Here is a 20,074-nt window from a genome sequence, read left to right as displayed (position 1 = left end):
CCTCAAGTGTGGGAACTTCTTTCGTGATTTGGTTTTCCGTAAACCAAATGGAAAAATAAAATGCTACAGAGCAAGGACATGGGTGCAAGGTGGCTGGCTGCTTGTCCCACAGCTGCAGAAGTATTGTATGTGAATGTAGTACTCTGATATTTCATCACTTACAACTGGCTTTACAGCAGTTTCTGAATAAAGACATCCTCTAACAACTGGTATTAATTAGCAGACATGCAGCTGCCATCCCAGACCCACAAAAGTGATTACTAAACAACCCTAACCACAGAAATCTCACTAGTGTATGTACCCATAAGTATTTTTATTTGCAGAACTAATCTGGAAGTAGCAAATAAAATGTTATTGTTATAATACAATTAAGTTTGTTCATACTTACCTGGCAGATATATATATAGCTGTATTCTCCGAAGTCCGACAGAATTTCAAAATTCGCGGCACACGAGTGGGCGGCCAGGTGGTAGTACCCATTCCCGCCGCTGGGAGGCGGATATCAGGAACTATTCCCATTTTCTATTCATATTTTATCAGTGCCACTGTCTCCTGAGGGGAGGTGGGTGGGCTTAATTATATATATCTGCCAGGTAAGTATGAACAAACTTAATTGTATTATAACAATAACATTTTGTTCATGAAACTTACCTGACAGATATATATAGCTGAATCCCACCTTCGGATGGTGGGAAGAGACAGAATAGGATTTTTGGGAAACTAAATTAAGTCGATGATATACATCTTGGTCCTCACCTGTTAGCATAGCCGACTTCGTGATTACTGTCACCAAAGTCTGCTTCTGCGTTACTAGAGTTGCCAGCGAGTAGAGACCTGTAATGCTGGTGCGCTCTAGATGATCTGTCAACGGGGGCGTGACCACAATGTGACTAGACCATATGACCATACTTCTGAGGGCAACGAAGCTAAAAACCACCACCTGACCTAACCTATCAAAGTTAGTTCCATAACTTCTAGGAAATAAAGAAAAGGAACGCGCCTCAAGCGACCAACCCTTCAAAGTTTTAAAAAGCACACCTATCCCTTTTCGATAGGATAGGATTCGTGTTGCTTGCTGCCCCTAATAATATATCTACGGATATGTATGGTTCCTAGCGACTTACAGATCTCAAAATGTCGTCTTCAACATTACCCGTGGGAGTGTGAAGCGAACACAGAGTTGCTTCGCTAAAGCGTGGCACTCAGGATGTTACTGAGTGTCATGCCCTGTTGAAATGCTTCCGAGGCCGCGCCCTCACCTCTTGAGCATTCATATTAAGAAAAAATCTCAAATCTTTATGCAAACATAACGAATGAGACTTCTTAAAAAGAACTCCCTTGACTATAATGCCAGGGTGTTCTTGGACATGAACTAGTCTGGTCTTTTACGGAACACCGCAGATATCCGTTGACCTCGACTTTCTATAGTTTTATCAAGATAAAACTTGAGAGACCACCGACAGGGCACAGGACTCTCTAATGCCACCCCTTGCCCAATAATTTGTGCCATACCCTTGGTCTCCAAGCCTTCGGGTCAATGGGGGTTAGACAGGTTTCGTTCTATCAAGAACGGGAAGGCTTAGAGGACAGACCGCATTATGTCCTTTAAAGCTAAAACCTCTGATGATGGCTAAAACCTCACTAACCCTCTTGCCGTGGCTAGAGCGGTTAGAATGTTAGCCTTTCTGGTCACTGTATTAAGTTCGCAGAAAGGATAGGTTCGAAATGCTTTTGGCATCAGAAACTCAGACTACGTCTAAGTTCCATGCCGGAACCTGCGATCCAGAGAATTTCAAGATCTCCCCAGACCTCAAAGATCGTGAAGCTTTGTTGTTTGACAGAACCGAATCTCTGAGCCTAGAGGCCGTCAACAACATATTTGCATATTCTACAATAGTTAGGACTTCTATCTTATCTCATACTTCATACGGAAAGATAGAACCATAAAGAAATTCACAGAGGTCGAGTTGGAGGAAGCAGTCATTTCCCTTCACTATCTCCAGAAACGGCCCGCACCGATTGAACACTGAAAATAGGCAGCACTGCTTTGCCTTGGCCAAGAGACTGCCATAGTCTTGAAGATCTTATCGCTTCTTCCGATAGTCTGAATGCCTTCAGACTCCGAGAGGAGATATTAGATAACTTCACTAAGTACGATGTTAGATTACACCGATTCTCTCGGGAAGGGTCTTTGGACAATTCTCTGAATTACCTGACCTCTGTGAATCCAACCTCTTAGAGGCCAACATGTGGTGACTAAAGCTAATCCTCTAGGATCATGAATAAGGGAACAACTTAAGAGAAGCTCCTTCGTCTTCAATATTACGAAAATTTAACGAAAGGACGCCCTCAGTCTCTCCTCACTTTCGACATACTTCTAAGTGAGGATTACTCAGACGTCAGTAGTTGTTGCCTTCGATCGAGAAGACCCGCACGGACGTGCACTAGTTTAACGAACCTCTTGAGGATCGTTACGTTCCGTGCCCAAGCCCATAACTAATTCTCTCTTCTTGAGCTATGAGAGAGCTGAGAAATTATCCGAGATGATTTGGGCCACTCGATCCAAACTCATCCTTCGAGGAACTGGAGAGCCGACCAATTTGGCTTCCAATTCTTTCAGACAATGTGCCAGAACATCTATTCCTCTGTTCGGATGTCTGGCACCCTCTCGCTATCACCCGAGGTGATCCTCAAGGCGTTGAGAGAAAATTAGAAATTATTACAAGATCTTTGATGTTATTCCAATTTCTTCGTGAGGAAAAATTGTAGAGGTCTGAATTGCTGTTTATTCAGGGAAAACAAGCTTCTCCAGCGAGGAAATGGTCCCCAGCCAACTCATCCATTCCCTCACTCAGCCTGTTCCTTCCCTAAATAAGGCTGCGCTTTGCATAAGCAGGAGAGCATTATTATAGTGCTATGCCGCGGTAGATTCGTACAAGAATTCTGTTACCGTGCGGTTAAACCCGCACCGAACAAGTATAAGAGATATCTTGTTGAAATTTCTAAGTAAACGGAAGGCATGTTCATTCATGATTACTAGAAATTTCCTCCCACCCGAGGCTAAAATCCATGATTGTAGGGCAGAGAGACGCAACCAACCGCGCATGACACCGAGCTAGCGGTACTGCGTAGATCACAGTAACAGCAGCCTTGTTCATCGTCTCGCACTATCTGCCCTGAGTTGCCAGCTACTCCTTTTACGAAGGGATAGGTATGAAATTATCGAGCAAAAGGACTCTCAAGCAGGCATATTTAAACGAAACAAAATTCGCTAAATACAGAATCTGAGTTGGTGTTGTCGTAACAATACCTGAATAGTTATTCTTACTCCGAAAAACTCTTGGAAGGTTGAAGGGAGTGTCAAATAAATACATTTAGAACAACAGTTCTTTCGGCTTCTATCCGCAGAGGTAAATACAATATGCGTATATGACTTGACCCATGCGTTAGCAAAATGACGCAAAGATAAACTACGTAAGTATTGTAGTAATTTGAACATCGAATTCTCTACTACATCTTTCCTCGACGAGGAAGAGAGAAAGAAATGAAAAGACTGTCCACGTTCTAATGAATGAGACTTTTTAAAAGAACTCCTGACTCTTTTCCAAGACTCTTTGCCAAGAAAAGGGAGTAATATTCGAATAGAGATCATCAAGAGAGAACCGAGGATCGAAAAGGACCGTTCAATGTTCTTATGATATTGGACATAAGACTTCCTGGATCTTAGTCTACAAGTCTTTTTCCTACTCCCCGGATGAGCCTCTGAAAATGAATGAGAGCTCTTCCGAAATTTGTTAATGAGTTTATCCGCTTAAACGATAAAAACGTTAAAATCTATGTCAATGAGAACTACCCCATTTATGAGGGGTCCCCCACTTAAATGACAAAACGTTTAGTATCTTGACAATGGGGAAAACGTCTTACTTGACAAAACTATTAGCACTTTGCTAATAGGGGAAAACCCTTTAACATGACCGAAAGTCACCCCAGGAATCCGAGTATATAATCTTCCCGATTCTCAGAGAAATCGATGAAGAGGAAAGAGGGATCGAAGAAAAAATTTGGGTATGTCTCTCCGCTAACTCCGAATCCTTTTTAAAAATTTCTGTAAAGGAATGTCCTGTGGAGAGTCCTGAAAAAACCTCCTCTTGACGAGCGTTTATAAAGCGTCAAGCGTCCTAAGAAAACGTCCTGAACAGCAAATAAGACGCCTTCTACAAGTCTTTTCTCTCGCAAAGCGTCCTGCCGAGCTTCCACGAAGCGTCCTGGCGAATGTGCACAAAAGCGTCCTCATAAGCGTCCTGGCCGAGCATCCTCAAAAAGCGTCCTGGAAAGCGTCCTCAAAAAACATCCTGCGTAGCTAAGAGTGTCTGAGCAGAGAACACCAAGTCTTCTGAACGACGTTTCAGAGAGGAACTCGTTGAGCGCCCTGATGCATGCAAGTCCCGCCAAGAGGCGTCCTGGCGAGCGACCTTGCCAACATCTCAATGTTATGACGAACCGCGTTTTGCGTATGACGTTGAATATTTTCAAGGGACGTCCTCATGCGAGTCTCCATGGAGAGCCGCACGCTGCTCCTGAAGTGTGTGAACACTAAAGGAAGACGTATGGCTTTTCGTCTTCAAGACGGGCCTTAAAGACCTTCATACCTTTTTACAAAGACAGTGGCCGCCTGTGCGACAACTTGCGTCTTAGTAATGCAAAAGAACATCTCCAGAAACGCACTCAGCAAAGGAACGCCGAGCGTCCGAAAGACACCCTCGCAAGGTGCTTGCCGAGCGTCCTGGAGAATGTCTCTACTTATAGGACGTCGAGCACCTAAACCCAAAAGCCTAGCTCACGTCTAAATTGCCCTTCTTATGCCGAACCAGAGACATAAGTTGTTTGACCGTGCAAAGCAGCTTGCCGGACGTCAAACTTATCAGCTTGCTTTTTCGAAGTAAAGCGAACGTTACATAACGTATACGGAGCGCCATGAGGAGAGGAGCGACGAAAAACTGAGTTGCTCCTCCAAAAGGTGGAATCAAGAATGTCCTTGATTACCAAATTCTTTTGGATGCTAGCGAGGTTGAAACAGCTCTAACTTCATGAGCGTTCACTCGCAGGAGGCTCAAATCACTCTTCTGGCAAGATGAATGAGCCTCCTTAATATGTATAAATGAGCGTTCACTCGCAGGAGGCTCAAATCACTCTTCTGGCAAGATGAATGAGCCTCCTTAATAATGTATACATGATGTATAAATGAGCGTTCACTCGCAGGAGGCTCAAATCACTCTTCTGGCAAAATGAATGAGCCTCCTTAATATGTCCCTTAGGAAAAGAGCCAGTGCATTCTTCGAAAAGGGTAAATGTGGTCTCTTACTCTTCATCCTCTCGTGACGAGAGAGAGGACGTGAAGCGTCCTCTTCTCTAAAGCTTCTTTAGGGGGCGCGAGTCCTTCCGAGAGCCCCAACCCCTGTGTGGGGAGGATGACTCGGAGGACGAGAAACAATCCTTCAAGATTCGTGCACGTGCTCGATCTTCGGCAGCCTGGGAAGCGACAAACAGGACCTGCCGAAAGGAAGCCAGATCAGCATGAAAAAACCCGTAACCCTCCATTCGGCTTTTGACATGCCCTCTCCCTGGTTTTCTGGGAGTCCGACAGAGGTCTAGGCCTAGAGGCGTTATGGGGCCGATCTGACGTTCCCTCCTAACGAGAGAGGAGGACGTGAAGCCGTCCTCTTCTCTAAAGCTTCTTAGAGGGCGCGAGGTCCTTCCGAGAGCTCCAACCCTTGCGCGGGGAGGACCGCCTCGAGGACGAGAAGCAATCCTTCAAGATTCGTGCAGTGCACGATCTTTAGCAGCCTGGGAAGCGTCAACAGGTTCTGCCGAAGGGACGCCCAGATCGGTGGGGAGCCCCCGTAACCCTCTTTGCGGCTTTCGACATGCCCTCTCCCTGAGTCCTGGGAGTCCGACAGAGGTCCAGGCCTAGAGGCATTATGGGGCCGATCTGACGCCCCTCCACAACACAAGGGGCAACTACACTTCACAACACTGATTGGAGAGCGAGCACTTTAGTCTAAGATTACTTGATGTAATCCTCTAGCAGCACTTCTTCTAGGCCCGAAAGCCATACACAGGGTTAGGCAAAATAAAATCTACAGGAGGTTAGAAGGTTCATTATTTCTAACTTCTGTTTACTGTGGAGGAAAACTCCTGATTCTAAAACGCTCTAAAATGCGTACATGAATTCTACTTCTTCGTAATCAGTCACACATTCACTAATTACATTGAACTTATGCAAAGAAAACATGTAAACGCCATATATACTAAGCGAGTGTCTACCGAAAGTTCCGGTAGCTTCACCTTACCCCAAGCAGACAACAAAGTCTGAAACTAGGCTAACTAGCTTCAGACATCAAATGCAATGAAAAATTTACGATAGCGTATGCCTAGCCACAAATCCAAGTCAATAATCGAAGAATAATAGGATACTTAAGCGGCTAATGAAGTTTCAAAATCCTAGGCGGAGGTCTGTAAACAGTTGTTTACCGACCGGCGACAGAAAAAATATGAATAGAAAATGGGAATAGTTCCTGATATCCGCCTCCCAGCGGCGGGAATGGTACTACCACCTGGCCGCCCACTGCGTGTGCCGCGAATTTTGAAATTCTGTCGGACTTCGGATAATACAGCTATATATATATCTGTCAGGTAAGTTTCATGAACAAAATGTTATTCTAGATGGCAAGAATACAGACATAACTAGAAAACTGTGTTTACAGTGAAAATTCTAGATCTGTTGATATCTACATAATTTCCATGATGGATATCAAGTAGTAGTACTGATCAGTATACATATATGGAAAAATATAAACTAATAATTTTTTTATTAACCACTCAAGGTTAATATATATAGTGATTTAATTTTCTTGGTAAGATGCTAATCTAACTGCTACATGTTCAGCATCTTGCATCTACTTGGTATAAATTTAATTTTGTTCTTGTTTTCTGTATGTAAAAAAATAACTGTTTTCCCTTAAATATCAACAATATTGATGTAAAAATTATCCCTTCCAAATCACAAAAACTAATTTATATAATTTCTTTTTGATTTAAAAATCAGCTGTATTACTTTTCACTCCACATCCTGGATGAACACAATACAGAAAAAATAAAAATATCTATTTTACAATCTGCTAGAGAATATCAAATACCACAGTACAAAACAACATTGGTTCTTCTACTAAGGGAATACTGGACACATTCAATCATCGGTTACATTAATCATCAAATCGGATTATCGGATCAACTTCACACAATTACCACAAAGGGTAACACTCATGCGGATAATTGTTACATATTAATCAAATTGCCCTGGAAAGACATCAGCAATAAAAAAAAGAGAGAAATAGAGAGAGAGAGAGAGAGAGACAAGGTACCATGAGAAACTACCATATCCACAATTCCCAAACAGGTTACATCATTAGCTACAACTACTGACCCATAGGATAAGGATAAAAAATAGCACTTCAAACACTTGCAAGTGAGAGAGAGAGAGAGAGAGAGAGAGAGAGAGAGAGAGAGAGAGAGAGAGAGAGAGAGAGAGAGAGAGAGAGAGAGAGAAAACTCTTTGATTAAGTTAACATTCGAAAAAACATCCAAATATTATCAGTGAAACATTTTTGTTACTTAAGTTCCAAGGTATTTTAAAATCCAGATGAAACCAATGTAATGTGTTTCATGCATTTATGAACAGATCCCAGCAGGATCAGATAGTATAAAGGTTTTAGTAGATTCTAAAAAGAGTACCAAAAGCCATATCAAATTCCTTAGTGAAAAATCTCGGTGATATGATGATGAAAAAAATGAAAAAAAAAACTTATTTTGTACTTACTGTACTAGTCTGTGGAGCTAAAGTGTGTTTGGCTAAAACAACTGTGGTCGTTTTGTTTTCTGCCGAGGCTTTTCTTTCCAAAGCTGAGGGAACAATACTACTGGCAGCTGAGTTTTGAGACAGTGGTCTTGACGTTAGTTGTTCAGCTGCTCTGACTACCTCCATGACCTGAATTATTAAAAACCTTGCTTAAGACAAACCTCTCACTCAAGAGAAACTTCATAAGTATATCTTCGTCGGTAGAATAACTTTGTATATCTTTAATTGTAGAATACGTGAAAAAGGTGACAGCAAGATTTCAATATAGTATGTACCCAAGAAACAAAGGGCAACAAAGTATGCATGGAATAAGGACTACAAAATACTATATACTATAAAAACTCATCACAATGCTATAACTAGAACGTCTGGCAAAAAACTACAAATAATAACAAATATTCCTACAATTTCTGGAGTGGATTTCTCCTTTGGCGCACTGGATGTGACAGAGGCAGAAGAAAGGTTTGATGGAAGAGGGGTGTCACGCCCAACATCATCATCAGTGTCGGGAGTGTCACTCCTGAGGCCACTACTTAATTGCTCTTCAGCATCAGGAGTGGGGATCCTTTCGCAAGGTGTTTGCTCAGGTATAGGTGGTGTTTGCTCAGGTATAGGTGGTGATTGTTCTTTTGGTTTGGGGGAAGGTGAAGGCGGGGATAGTTTAGGAGATGGAGGAGACTGGGTTGGTCCTTCCTCATGCAGGACAGATGCACTCTGGGGCTGTGAGAGGCAACAATGATTGGCATTAACTTTCGACGTACAGTAATACTACCACTTTTCACCGACGTTAAAAAACAAGTATAGCAAATCTCCAAAGCGCGACAACAAAAAAATAGCATTCAATGCTCTTGAGAAATAACTGCCCCATCCTACATTCATTCTACTTATATAGTAAGTGAATCTTGCCATACATGCTCAATATGTAGTACATAAGAATCTAAGTGTGTGCATAAATTACTGCCAAAAAGTTTATAAAGTCTACTCATTCATAATAAGGAAAAGGCTCTCATGAAATTGAAGTAGAAATTCTACAAGATCAAAAAGTATGAGGTACCATTCAACACCCACATTAGAGGAAAATCTTGAAATACCAAAATATGCAGAAAAAACATACCAAAGGGAATTTAAAGCTTATTGGAAAATACTTTCACAACACCAACTTCAACAGAGTGCAAATACTAAAAAGAGGAAGGAAAACATTTTATAATAGAAAGAGTACTTTAAACGATGAATAATGGCATTTAATAAAAAATCTAACACCCACCATTCACAAGAGTTACATAACTAAACTCTATGATTAACTGCCTTATTTGAGCGACCTCAGCCGAACTTGATTTCAAGAGTTGAAGAGGCAGGGTGCCTATCCTATTATACTGTAATGACTCGTTGTTGGATGTCAGTGAAATAACACTAATCACTTTCATCCAATATTTTTTTTCATAGTATATTAACGAAATTTTAGGACTACACAAATGTTTCTTTTTATTTCCATTAAATTCAAACCTTCAAAAGAAAACCCTACTGTCTGGACACCCTGAAAAACCAAAAAAAACCCCTCTTTTACACCTAAAAATATATTATTTTACTAAAAAACCGGAAAATTTTGAATTATTTAAAATAAAGACAGCATAAAAAGAGGTAGTAAATATCTTTTTAAGAACAGCTGTAACTTTTCACCCAAAATTATAAATTGTAGATGTAGTTCTCATTTTCAAAATATCACCAAGTGCAATGAAGATTTAGCATTTATAGCTTTAAAAACACTGTGTATAGGCTTATTGATGCAGTATTAAAAGATTTACTGTAGTGACAGAAGCAGCCCAAAAACTGCATGCTCTAGCTCTCTGAATTTAATTTGGCCAGCAAAACTAATAATGAACCTATAAAACTCTACAAAGACCTACAGCAATAGTTTCCATACAAAATTCCTATCAAAACTAATGTTCTGTAACACCTTTGCACCCAATTTCTTTTTAAGGAACAAAGCATAAAAATTACCTGGAAGTTGCATCAAGATATATGTCGGCACTTAGACTTCAAACTAAACAGTAATATGCAAATTTGAAAACAACTGACGTAAAAATTTTACTATCATCTAAGTTTTAGTTAAAAAAATTCTTGAAATCTTTACTTGTGAGGGATTCTCCCGATCCTCCTTGTCTAATGACGAGACACTCTGACTGGTACTGCGCGACTCGTGACCTAACCGTCCCTCTGCCTTCATCTGCTGGACCTGTTAAGAAATGCATTAATCATTTAGTTCTGTGAAACTACAATTTTAAGAGTATTTTCTAGATTCAGAGAATGAATCTATCAATTATGCAATAAATCATGGCCAAATGCCGAAGCCAGATTGTTGGCAAACTGCATGAGGCAATGTGATCTATCCAGACACCCTACCAGTCTTTAACCCTTTGACCCTTTAGGCTACCTGTAGTTTATGTAAACACAAAAATTCTTTCCATGACCATGATGGCATCTTATGCCAAACTGGTTGTAGTGAACAAATAACCATTACCAACTAGTGTAGTATTTTCTATAGTAGAGAGAGTATACATAAATTCTAATGAGCTATGTAATACACTACTACCTGCAAAAAAGCTACACTTACCAAAGCATAGTCATATCCATCACAAACAACCAATCGGATAGTTGATCCCGCAGATCTCATGATGTTCACAGCCTCTTCGTGAGTGATACCAAGCAAGGAATGCTCATTAACCTCGAGCACTCTCTTGCCCAACCTACAAAATACAAAAACAAAATTCACCCTGACAATGAAAAAAAAAAAAAATTAATTAATAATAAATAAATGTGGCCATCAACTTCACAGACAGCTAAACGATAAGCCCTTTGGATAAGTACTTAAATCTGTTAAGTGATGAAGATCTTCTAGCCTTCACTCTGAGCCAAATTGCAAAAAAAAGCTTAAAACTTTACACACAAAAAAATCCATGTAGACAAATGAAGAGACTATCCTAACGGGTATTTTGTAATTATCAGCTCCAGAGATAAAGAGTAGTATCTGCAAAATAACTTACCACTTCTATAAATACACACCATAAATAAGGTCCTGTACAATACAGCCTAACAAAAATGTATCTTACAGCATTACAGACACTTCTCACTTAATTACTTTTGTCTCTTCTAAAACTCAGGCAGAAGCAAACTTATCAATAAGAAATGAGTCTACCCCATTCCCTTCCATCTCCACTGATGGGTAACGAATGTGACAATGAACTTCAGAGTGCTTAAATGTGCACACAAAATTAAAAACTGTCAATCTTGAAATCCTTTATCAAACAGTGTGCAGTGCTTGTCTCTCAATTAATCTGTCCTAATTGATGTGATCTTCATATATCACCATAATAAATAAAGGTTCCAAATAAAAAAATGTCTAAATCAAGAGACTAAAAATAAAAAAAAGTGAATGTAAAATGCAGTGCCACTTACTCAAGTTTACCCTCCCTATGTGCGGCACCATTTGAATTTATCTTGGAGATGAACACACCCTCATCTGACTTATCGAGGGGATTTCCTGGGAGAACCTTGAACACCTCCCTTGATGTTCATACCAAGACGCTCACCTTGCAAACTTCTTGATCACAACTTCCTGTTGAAAAAATATACATAAAACTTTAATACTAGGTTAAACTTTCATACAAGAGGACACAGGGTTTCAACAGCACATCCTGTACCAACATTTCTTTTAAATCTAATCTATAAAAAGAGAAACACTCAAAATATTGGGTATAATTTCATATCACAGTCCTCCCATTCTCCTAAAGAACCATGTCTTTTTGGAAACTTGTTGCAGTAAACTATACTTCATCTTGAATACACAGAGCTACTTTTAAATACAATAGTTCTCTGGGTAATACATCTGGTCAGCTCTACAAAAGTATCTCCCATGATTGGTCTAATTCATTATTTCTGTAATGCAAACACTTGAGATGCTCCTAAGAAGTTTCATGTATATGTATACAAAGACACCAGTTGCAGTATCTTAAATGAAGGGTTAGTAATGTGAAACTATTGTACCTGTATGTACACAGTAAATCTATCAAGTTTAAAAAAAAATGTAGACATTCATCCTGACCACTTTAAACATGTTACATATTTATACATTGATCTATACAGTAAATCTCGTTACAAGCCACAATTCATGCATGCACAACATAAACACACCATTCTTGAGATAACCCAAGAATGCACACTGTTATATTTACTAAAATACATTTCTAAAGGACTGGTTTATACAACAATGCACTTCCAGTTAACACTCACAATATACAAATATAAAGAAATGACAATACGAGTTCACCTTCATTTTGTACAAAATCTGATTAATGAGAACCCATGCATCACAACACTTAAAAAAGTAGTTCCGTAATTTAATCCCTCAGCAATTTCCAGTCACATGAATTTACATTTCTGAGATTCAGTAAATAGTGCTCTAGGAAAAGGTATGAAATAATTATACACCTCACTTCAATGGACCCAGAACCGACAGACGTCAGATTTAATGGACAGAAATCCGGCCAAGGGTAGTATAGAGCTGTTTAATTACAAAACCATCTGTGTATAAGCTAGCTTTTGCAACAATAGGTATCTTATGAAAAATAGGTTATGTTAAGATGATGTATTACAAATGCTATTTTATCTACTGCATCCTTAGAAAATCGAAATACTAAACGAAATAACAAAGCTGACTCTATATCATGTTTCATGTTTTTCCTAAGCACATCACCTAAAAGGGAAACATTGTTTTGTTAACAACTCATCGCAAGTCACAAACCCTTAACAATAGTAAAATACAGTATGATAATTATCCTTCAAATGACTCAGTTTTTCTAAACTGTTACTATTTATCACCGTAATTACACTACCATTGAAATTTTGCAAGGATACCGAAAAATAACGTTGCTGTGAGCGGTACCATAACTGAATGTTTACATTTTGTCAGATGGCCTTGCATAGATAAAATCACAATTTTGCAGTAAATTGTATTTTTCCTAACTATACAAACCTGAGGTCCTTTACACAGGGAAATACTCACAGCGCAGCTGGACCGGTCATAAGCTTTCTAACAAGGTAGTTCGATACTAACTGCTTGTCCGATGGTTGGGAGTCCTGCCCCACTGGAGGGTAAACATTCCCTTTGCTTTAGGCCCAGGAACAGTGTGAGGGGTGGCATGAGGTGGGACTATGTGTAAAGGACCTCAGGTTTTTATAGTTAGGAAAAATACAATTTACTTCAAAATTGTGATTTGTTACGACACGTAATACAAACCCTCGGTCCTTTACATAGAGAAGACTCACTTCTTGGTGGGTGGAATCTGAGTCTTGTGAACAGACTGGTGTTCGTCGACCTTGGTTCCCTCCCTGGTCGTTAGAACAGAGGGAGGGATCTAGCCTCTGTCCAACTGATCGGAGTGTGCACTGCGGGATCAGTGGGCAGACCTCCGGACCAGATTCATAAGAGGGAGGCAAGCATGCCTCTTGTTAGGGAAGTGGTGGATAAACGCTTCCCTCCCTAGTGAAAGAGATGGAATGGAGCTCAGTTACGTAGCTTACCTGCATCAGTCATCCTGTCCAGCATAGTGACGACCGCTGCCATCTGCCTGCAGGGAGAGGGAAGAAAAGAGGAAGAAGAGAAGCCAGTCACACTCTCATTCACTCTTCCATTCATGCAGTATCACAAGGATATGTTATCTTGTCCAATTAGGGAGCTGGGTAAGCTACACAACTTGTTGAGCAGCCACCACGGGTCCCAAGGAAAAGGTGTCCAAGGACCTGTGGACGATATCCCGAAGGTAGAAGGAGGTGAAGGTGGTCTGGTTGGCCCAAACCCCTGCCTTCAGTACCTGTGCCATGAACAAGTTCTTGCAGAATGCAAGGGTTGGACCAATACCTCTGACTTCGTGGGCTCTCGGACAAAGGGTACTAGTGCCGGCACTCCCATCTGAAGCGCACACCTTCCGGATCACCGGTGCTAACGAAGAGGCGTCGACACTCAGGCCTGAGGTGACAAGTTCTCTTCAGATAGCGCCGTAGCGCCCTCACAGGAGAAAACAGTGTCTCATCCGTATCATCGTTGGTGAAGTCTTTCAGGGAGGGGATCGTGAAAGACTCGAACCTGTCATCAGGGACCGAAGGGTTCTGAGTCTTCGCTATGAAGTCCGGGACGAAATCGAGCGTCACTGATCCCTATCCCCTCAAGTGCTTTACATCGAAGGAAAGACCGTGAAGTTCTCCCACTCTCTTCGCCGATGCCAGGGCCAGCAAGAAGATGGTCTTGAGGTCAGATCCCTGTTCGGACAACTCTCGGAGTGGCTCAAAGGTTCTGCGAGTCAAACTCCTAAGTATGAGAGTCACATCCCATCCCGGGGGCCTGAGTTCCCTGGGTGCGCAAGACCTCTCGAAGCTCTTCATTAGGAGTGAAATTTCCATAGAAGTGGAAAGATCGACTCCTTGCAGTTTAAGGACTACAGCCAGGGCGGCTCTGAAGCCTTTAACTGCGGAGACGGAGAGGAGCTTCTCTAGGCGAAGAAAGACGAGGAAATTCGCTACCTGCTGAAGAGTGGTTCTGAGTGGAGAGAGACCCCATCCACGACACCAACCACAGAAGACGGACCACTTCCCCTGGTACACTGCTGCAGAGGACTGTCTGAGGTACTCTGCCATCTCTGCTGCTGCTCTGTGAGAAAAGCCTCTCGCTTGTAAGAGATGATGGATAACTGCCTGCCTTGAAGACACAGGGATCGAACTGGTTGGTGGTACCGTTCCACGTGTGGTTGGCACAGGAGGTTGTGCCAGGGGGGAATCTCTCGCGGTGCCTCGGAAAGAAGAGCCAGCAGGTCCGGATACCAAACGGGCTGAGGCATTTGAGTGCCACCAGAATCATCCAAAGATTGCTGGTGACCCAGCACTCTGCTGATCACCTTGCGAATCAGATAGAACAGGGGAAAGGCGTAGACTAGGAGATTTGTCCCATGGGTGCTGGAACGAGTCCTTTGCAGCTGCCCATGGGTCCGGCACGACGGAGAAGAAAACCTCAGAGTTTTCTGTTGTGCCGGGTGGCGAACAGATCCACAACTGGACGCCCCCACAGGTCGAAGAGCCTTTCTGCCACGTCTGGGTGAAGCGGCCATTCGGTCCCAATCACCTGATTCTGGCGGCTGAGCTTGTCTGTCACTACATTCCTCTTGCCTGGAATGTATCTGGCTGACAGCTCTACTGAGTGAGCTAAGGCCCACTCGTGCACCTGCATCGTCAGCTGGTGCAACGGGAGGGACACTAGGCCCCCCTGTTTGTTGACGTATGCCATTACCGTGGTGTTGTCGCTCATCAACACCACTGAGTGTCCCATCACCCGTTCCTGGAACTCTTGGAGTGCGAGGAACACAGCCTTGAGTTCCAGGACGTTGATGTGAAAGTGCTTGTTGTGATGGTTCCACACACCTGCAACCAGCAACCAGCAACTCTTCCAGGTGTGCGCCCCATCCCTCGGTCGATGCATCTGAGAACAGCAACATCTCCGGAGGGGGAGTGTGAAGGGGCACTCCTATTACGAGGTTCCTGTCGTCTAGCCACCAGGCGAAGTCCTCCCTCACTTCCTCCGTGAGAGGAACAATGGAAGGACTGCGGATCTCGTGCCTGTGACCGGATCTCGTGCCTGTGACCAACACTCCTTTAGTCTCCACTGGAGAGACCGCAGGTGAAGCCGCCCGTGAGGGACTAACTTCTCCAGTGACGACAGGTGACCAATCACAACCTGTCACTGCTGAGCTGACTGTTCCTAACGAGACAGGAACCGTCTGGCTGCCTCCCTGAACCTGCTGATCCGCGAGCCTGCGGGGAAGACTCGTGCTGCTACAGTGTCGATCAGCATGCCCAGGTCACTCATCCTCTGCTTGGGGCTCAAGATCTGACTTCTCGAAGTTCAACACGATCCCCAGATCGCGGCAGGACCAGCCAATCGTCGAGATACCTCAAGAGACATATCCCGTCCGAATGGGCCCAAGCCGACACCAGAGTGAACACTCACATGAACACCTGTGGGGTGGTAGAGAGACCGAAACAAAGTTCCCTGAATTAGTACACTGTCCCGTCAAGGATGAAGCAGAGGTACTGCCTGGAGGACTGATGAATGGGTATTTGGAAATACGCATCCTTCAAGCCTACCGAAAGCATGAAGTCATTCTCCCTGATGGAATCGAGCACTGAGCGTGCCATTTCCATTGTGAACCGAGTCTGGCGAACGAATCAGTTCAAGGGAGAGAGATTTATCACCGGTTGCCAGCCTCCTGATGACTTCTCCACTAGGAAGAGTCGGCTGTAAAAGCCCGGCGACTGATCTCGCACGAATTCCACAGCTCCCTTGCTCAGCATAGACTTGACTTCTTCCCGAAGCGCTACGTCCCTAGCAGAACCGGGAACGTACGTCTAAAGGTAGTCCGGGTTGGAAGTGAGGGGTGGCCGCGATTCAAAGGGTAGTAGATATCCCTCCCGAAGGACATACACTATCCAGGTCTCGGCTCCGTAGCACTGCCAAGTTGCCCAATGACTCGCCAGTCAACACCCACTTCCGGCAGCAGGTGAGGGGGAACGCCATCCCTAGCGTTTCCCCTTCTTCGACTTCCACTTGGAGGAACCCCCACGGGACTGGGAGGTCTGGGAGGAGGGCTGACGCTCGCTCCTTGAAGCAGAAGTCGAAGGCTGGGTCTTTCCTCTAGACCTCGACGCAGCTGATGTCTTGGCAGAGGAAGAGCTAGTCGAGCTTCGAGGCTTGGCTGCAGTTGTTCGAGGCTGCCCAGAAGCCTTCGAGACTGCCTGGTGAATCAAGCGGTCACTGTCTTCCGTGCGCCACTGTTCCACCGCAGCATCCACCATCCCTCCAGGGAAGAGAGAGGCGTAACCCAGCAACGGTCCGTTCCGTAGACCCATCGTTACCTTGCGACCGGCCGCCCTGGTCACCGGAGCGAGGACTGCGTCCGGACATCTCAGGACAAAATTAGCCCACAGGTTGGCCGTCTGATGGGCAAGGTAGGAAATAGCCCTACCCCCCGACTGACATAGTCTCCCAAACGCCGAGTCTCCTTCAGGAGAGATGGGTCCCAAGGAGGCTGCAACTCTGGACACCGTGAGGGACCACAGGTCCAGCCAGGAGACTGCTTGAAAGGCTGCCATGGCAGCCAATTCCAGGGCCGATGCCTCTTGCTGTGCTCGGTCAGCAGGTGATGGAGAGGCACCCCTGGAGTTAGCCTAGCTATCTCTGGGTTAACCTGCTTGGTCAGCAATGGGCCCTCCGTAGGCAAGTAGAAGCGCCGCTGACGGGGTAGAGGAGGGGAAAGCAGCTTGTCATACCTGCTGGTCCTAAGTGAGCCCTCCTCCTGTCTAGAGACGAGAGAGTTCACCTGGCCCAGCACACCGTCGGCCAAGGAAGATCGGGGCAAACCCACCGTGGTCCTGGGTTCCTTCTTAGGACCCCAGAACGACTCCAACCTCGAAGGAGGTTTGGAGGGCGGAAGCACCGATCCTTCCCCGAGGTCCTTGTGCTGACGAATCAGCACGACCTCCACAAACGACCTCTGGATCTCGGGAGTGACCGCATCCTGAGGCGATGGACTGTCAAATCCATCCAGGCCGGTCAGCTCCCGAGAACCTCCTCCTTCAGCAGGAAGAACCCCGTCAGACCCCTCGCAGCCTCCTCCAACTACTTGGGCGTACTATCTGCTAGGTCCCAAGAACGTGCCAGGCTTGTAGGCTCTCCTGGTGGGACTGTGAGGAGCGTGCTCCTCACGGTCACTCTTAATCGCCTCGCTCCTCCCGGTGTAGGCCGAGGAGGTTGAAGGGATAGGAGAGGAAGACCTAACGCTCCCACCCTGCCTACCGGCAGAGCCGGTGGGCTGGGAGGACTGCAGGCAATCTCCAACCCACAGTGGCGACCAAGCTGCAGGTCTACTCCCACGGTCTCTCTGGGGAGAACCACTGGACCGAGAACGGTAGCGACAGTCCCGAGTGTCAGGTGAGCTGCTACCAATCAAATGATCCATCCGGAGCGACGGTCGGGAGACCGGTAGAGTCCATTGGCGCGGTGGGAGCATACACCGTCCTCTCGACGCATCAATGGTACCTGGCCTTGGCGAAACTGGGCCTGGTGACCGGGGGGACCTCTTCATGGCCTCAACATGCCATCGGTCTGATGGGACTGTTGCGTCAGCCCTGGGAACCGGGGGATTGCTGCGAGAGCGATCGGCGACCTGGCGAGAGTCACCTGGGGGACTCCCACTAGTCTTCCGCTCCGTGTCATGGGTCCTGGCAGCAAGCAGGCTCAGCTGCCTGGACCTACCGGTGACCGTACACTTGGTGACACTCGCCCGCGAGCGGCCAAGACGGATCCCGGTGCAGAGGTGGAACCTCTAGAACCAGGAGACGAGGTACCAGCGGTAGCTGGTGCCCCTGTGGTCCCCGTCTTCTTCTTCCGTGGGGAAGGAGAGATGGGCCCCGTTCCCGAAGGAACAGGAGGACCAGCAGAAGTCCCACCTGTCCCACCAGAGTGAGACAGACCCTTAAAAGTCTCTGTGCGAGACTTCTTGGGGGGGGAGGGAGGAGGCCACCTTCTTCTTCCTAGGCTGTGGGGCCTTGGAAGTCAAAGGGGAAGAGAAGGCAGCAGACGACGATGAAGAAGACGACGACACCTTCCTCTTCTTGGACCTCTTCTTCGTCAGCTTCCTCAGGACCACCGTCAGATCCTCCATCCAGGACGGAGCTGGGGCAGTTGTGGTAGCAACACGGCCCAGCTGCACCTGTCCAGAAGGACCTGCAGCGGGAGCAGCAACACCACGGGCAGGAACAGAGACGGCAGGAACTGGTACTGAAACGGCGACGGCAGGAATTGGTACTGGAACTGGTGGCTGGTCCAGCAGTGAGCTCTTCGGGCACTCAAAGTCAGGGGCTGGGGTGAGGATAGCAAACCCAGGCGGTGGGGCCAACTCCTCTCGCGGCACGAACGACAACTGGGCCTGCGCAGCGGCTGATGGTGTCACTGTCATCACGTACTGCGTCTACACCAGGTGAGGTGAAGCAGCATACCCAGGTGTCGAGATGGTAGTCGTTGTAGACGTCACCGGGCCATGAGTTACTAGAGCGGCCAGGTGGTACAACAGCCCCTGAATGCTAGGAGTGCCTGAAAGCCCCAGTGAGTGCCAGACCTGCTCGATGTCTCCACCCACGGCGACAGTCACTCCTGGAGAGGCAAGAGTCAGGTTGGGGGGGGGGGAAGTTCCCACCCTGAACGAACGGAAGACCCCGAGTACAATTCCACGACGGGGTGCTGTGTACCCTCTGCGCTCAACAGGTCGAACGACGAGGTGGAACGCGACACGTCCCCCGGAGGGGCATACAAACATTACATGGCTCGGCCCAAAAGCATTCACACCCTCGGCACCGAGTAGTACACTAAGAATGAGGGTCCACATGTTCCATGGATCTAAAGGTCCCGCAATGACGACCCTCCACACCAGGGCATAATCTCCGGTTGGTTGGGGGGCAGGGGGGCTTCTCAGTCTCATGGGCTTGCATGTTCATTCACGATGCAACCACAAGTCACAATGAAAAAACATAAAAAGAAAAATTAAGTACTTACGGTAGGATTCACTCTACAATCACTACCAGTAAGAGAAAAAGCGACAGAATGAATTCAATCTTCGTTCTTGAAGGTGTAATGAAAGCTCACAACGATGGCGGCCAGAGCGGCGAACACATGTCCTCATCCAACACCGGCCTAAAGCAAAGTGGATGTTTACCCTCCAGTTGGGCGGGACTCCCGACCATCGGACAAGCAGTTACTATCGAACTTCTAACCTTGTTAAAAAGCTTACGACGGGTCCAGCTGCGCTGTAAGTATTTCCCTATGTAAAGGACCGAGGGTTTGTATTACGTGTCGGAACAAAGTTGATTTCATTGATATGGAATTATTCCTCGAATAGGCTATTTATTATGAAGACACACCACTAACACATAAGGTAAAAATGGTTCTATTTCATTCGCATTTTATCGGCAATCACAAATAACAATATGATAATGTACGATACTAATCATTCATATGACTGCATTGTTCTTAGAAGTTATTTACCACCAAAATAACAATTTTTA

At 45.2% G+C, this 20,074-nt stretch overlaps 2 protein-coding genes across 14 annotated transcripts in view; one reads left to right on the top strand and one right to left on the bottom strand.

Annotated features, from left to right (window-relative positions):
* LOC135214247 (protein lap4-like) overlaps nucleotides 1-18,972 on the bottom strand; it is a 20,939-nt gene extending 1,967 nt beyond the window's left edge. Inside the window, exons 1-6 of the mRNA XM_064248311.1 lie at nucleotides 18,727-18,972; nucleotides 11,503-11,528; nucleotides 10,527-10,659; nucleotides 10,047-10,148; nucleotides 8,321-8,635; nucleotides 7,877-8,044 (exon numbers count right to left, since the gene is read on the bottom strand). Coding sequence (XP_064104381.1) covers nucleotides 7,877-8,044; nucleotides 8,321-8,635; nucleotides 10,047-10,148; nucleotides 10,527-10,659; nucleotides 11,503-11,528; nucleotides 18,727-18,972 — 990 coding nt within the window. The remainder of the gene's footprint in view (nucleotides 1-7,876; nucleotides 8,045-8,320; nucleotides 8,636-10,046; nucleotides 10,149-10,526; nucleotides 10,660-11,502; nucleotides 11,529-18,726) is intronic.
* LOC135214262 (protein lap4-like) overlaps nucleotides 1-20,074 on the top strand; it is a 225,576-nt gene that overhangs the window by 109,592 nt on the left and 95,910 nt on the right. The window lies entirely within an intron of this gene.

This window comes from Macrobrachium nipponense, chromosome 45 (genome assembly GCF_015104395.2).
Source record: "Macrobrachium nipponense isolate FS-2020 chromosome 45, ASM1510439v2, whole genome shotgun sequence".
NCBI lineage: Eukaryota > Metazoa > Arthropoda > Malacostraca > Decapoda > Palaemonidae > Macrobrachium > Macrobrachium nipponense.
The sequence above is the reverse complement of the archived record's forward strand: the minus strand, read 5'-3'. Positions and strand labels throughout refer to the sequence as shown.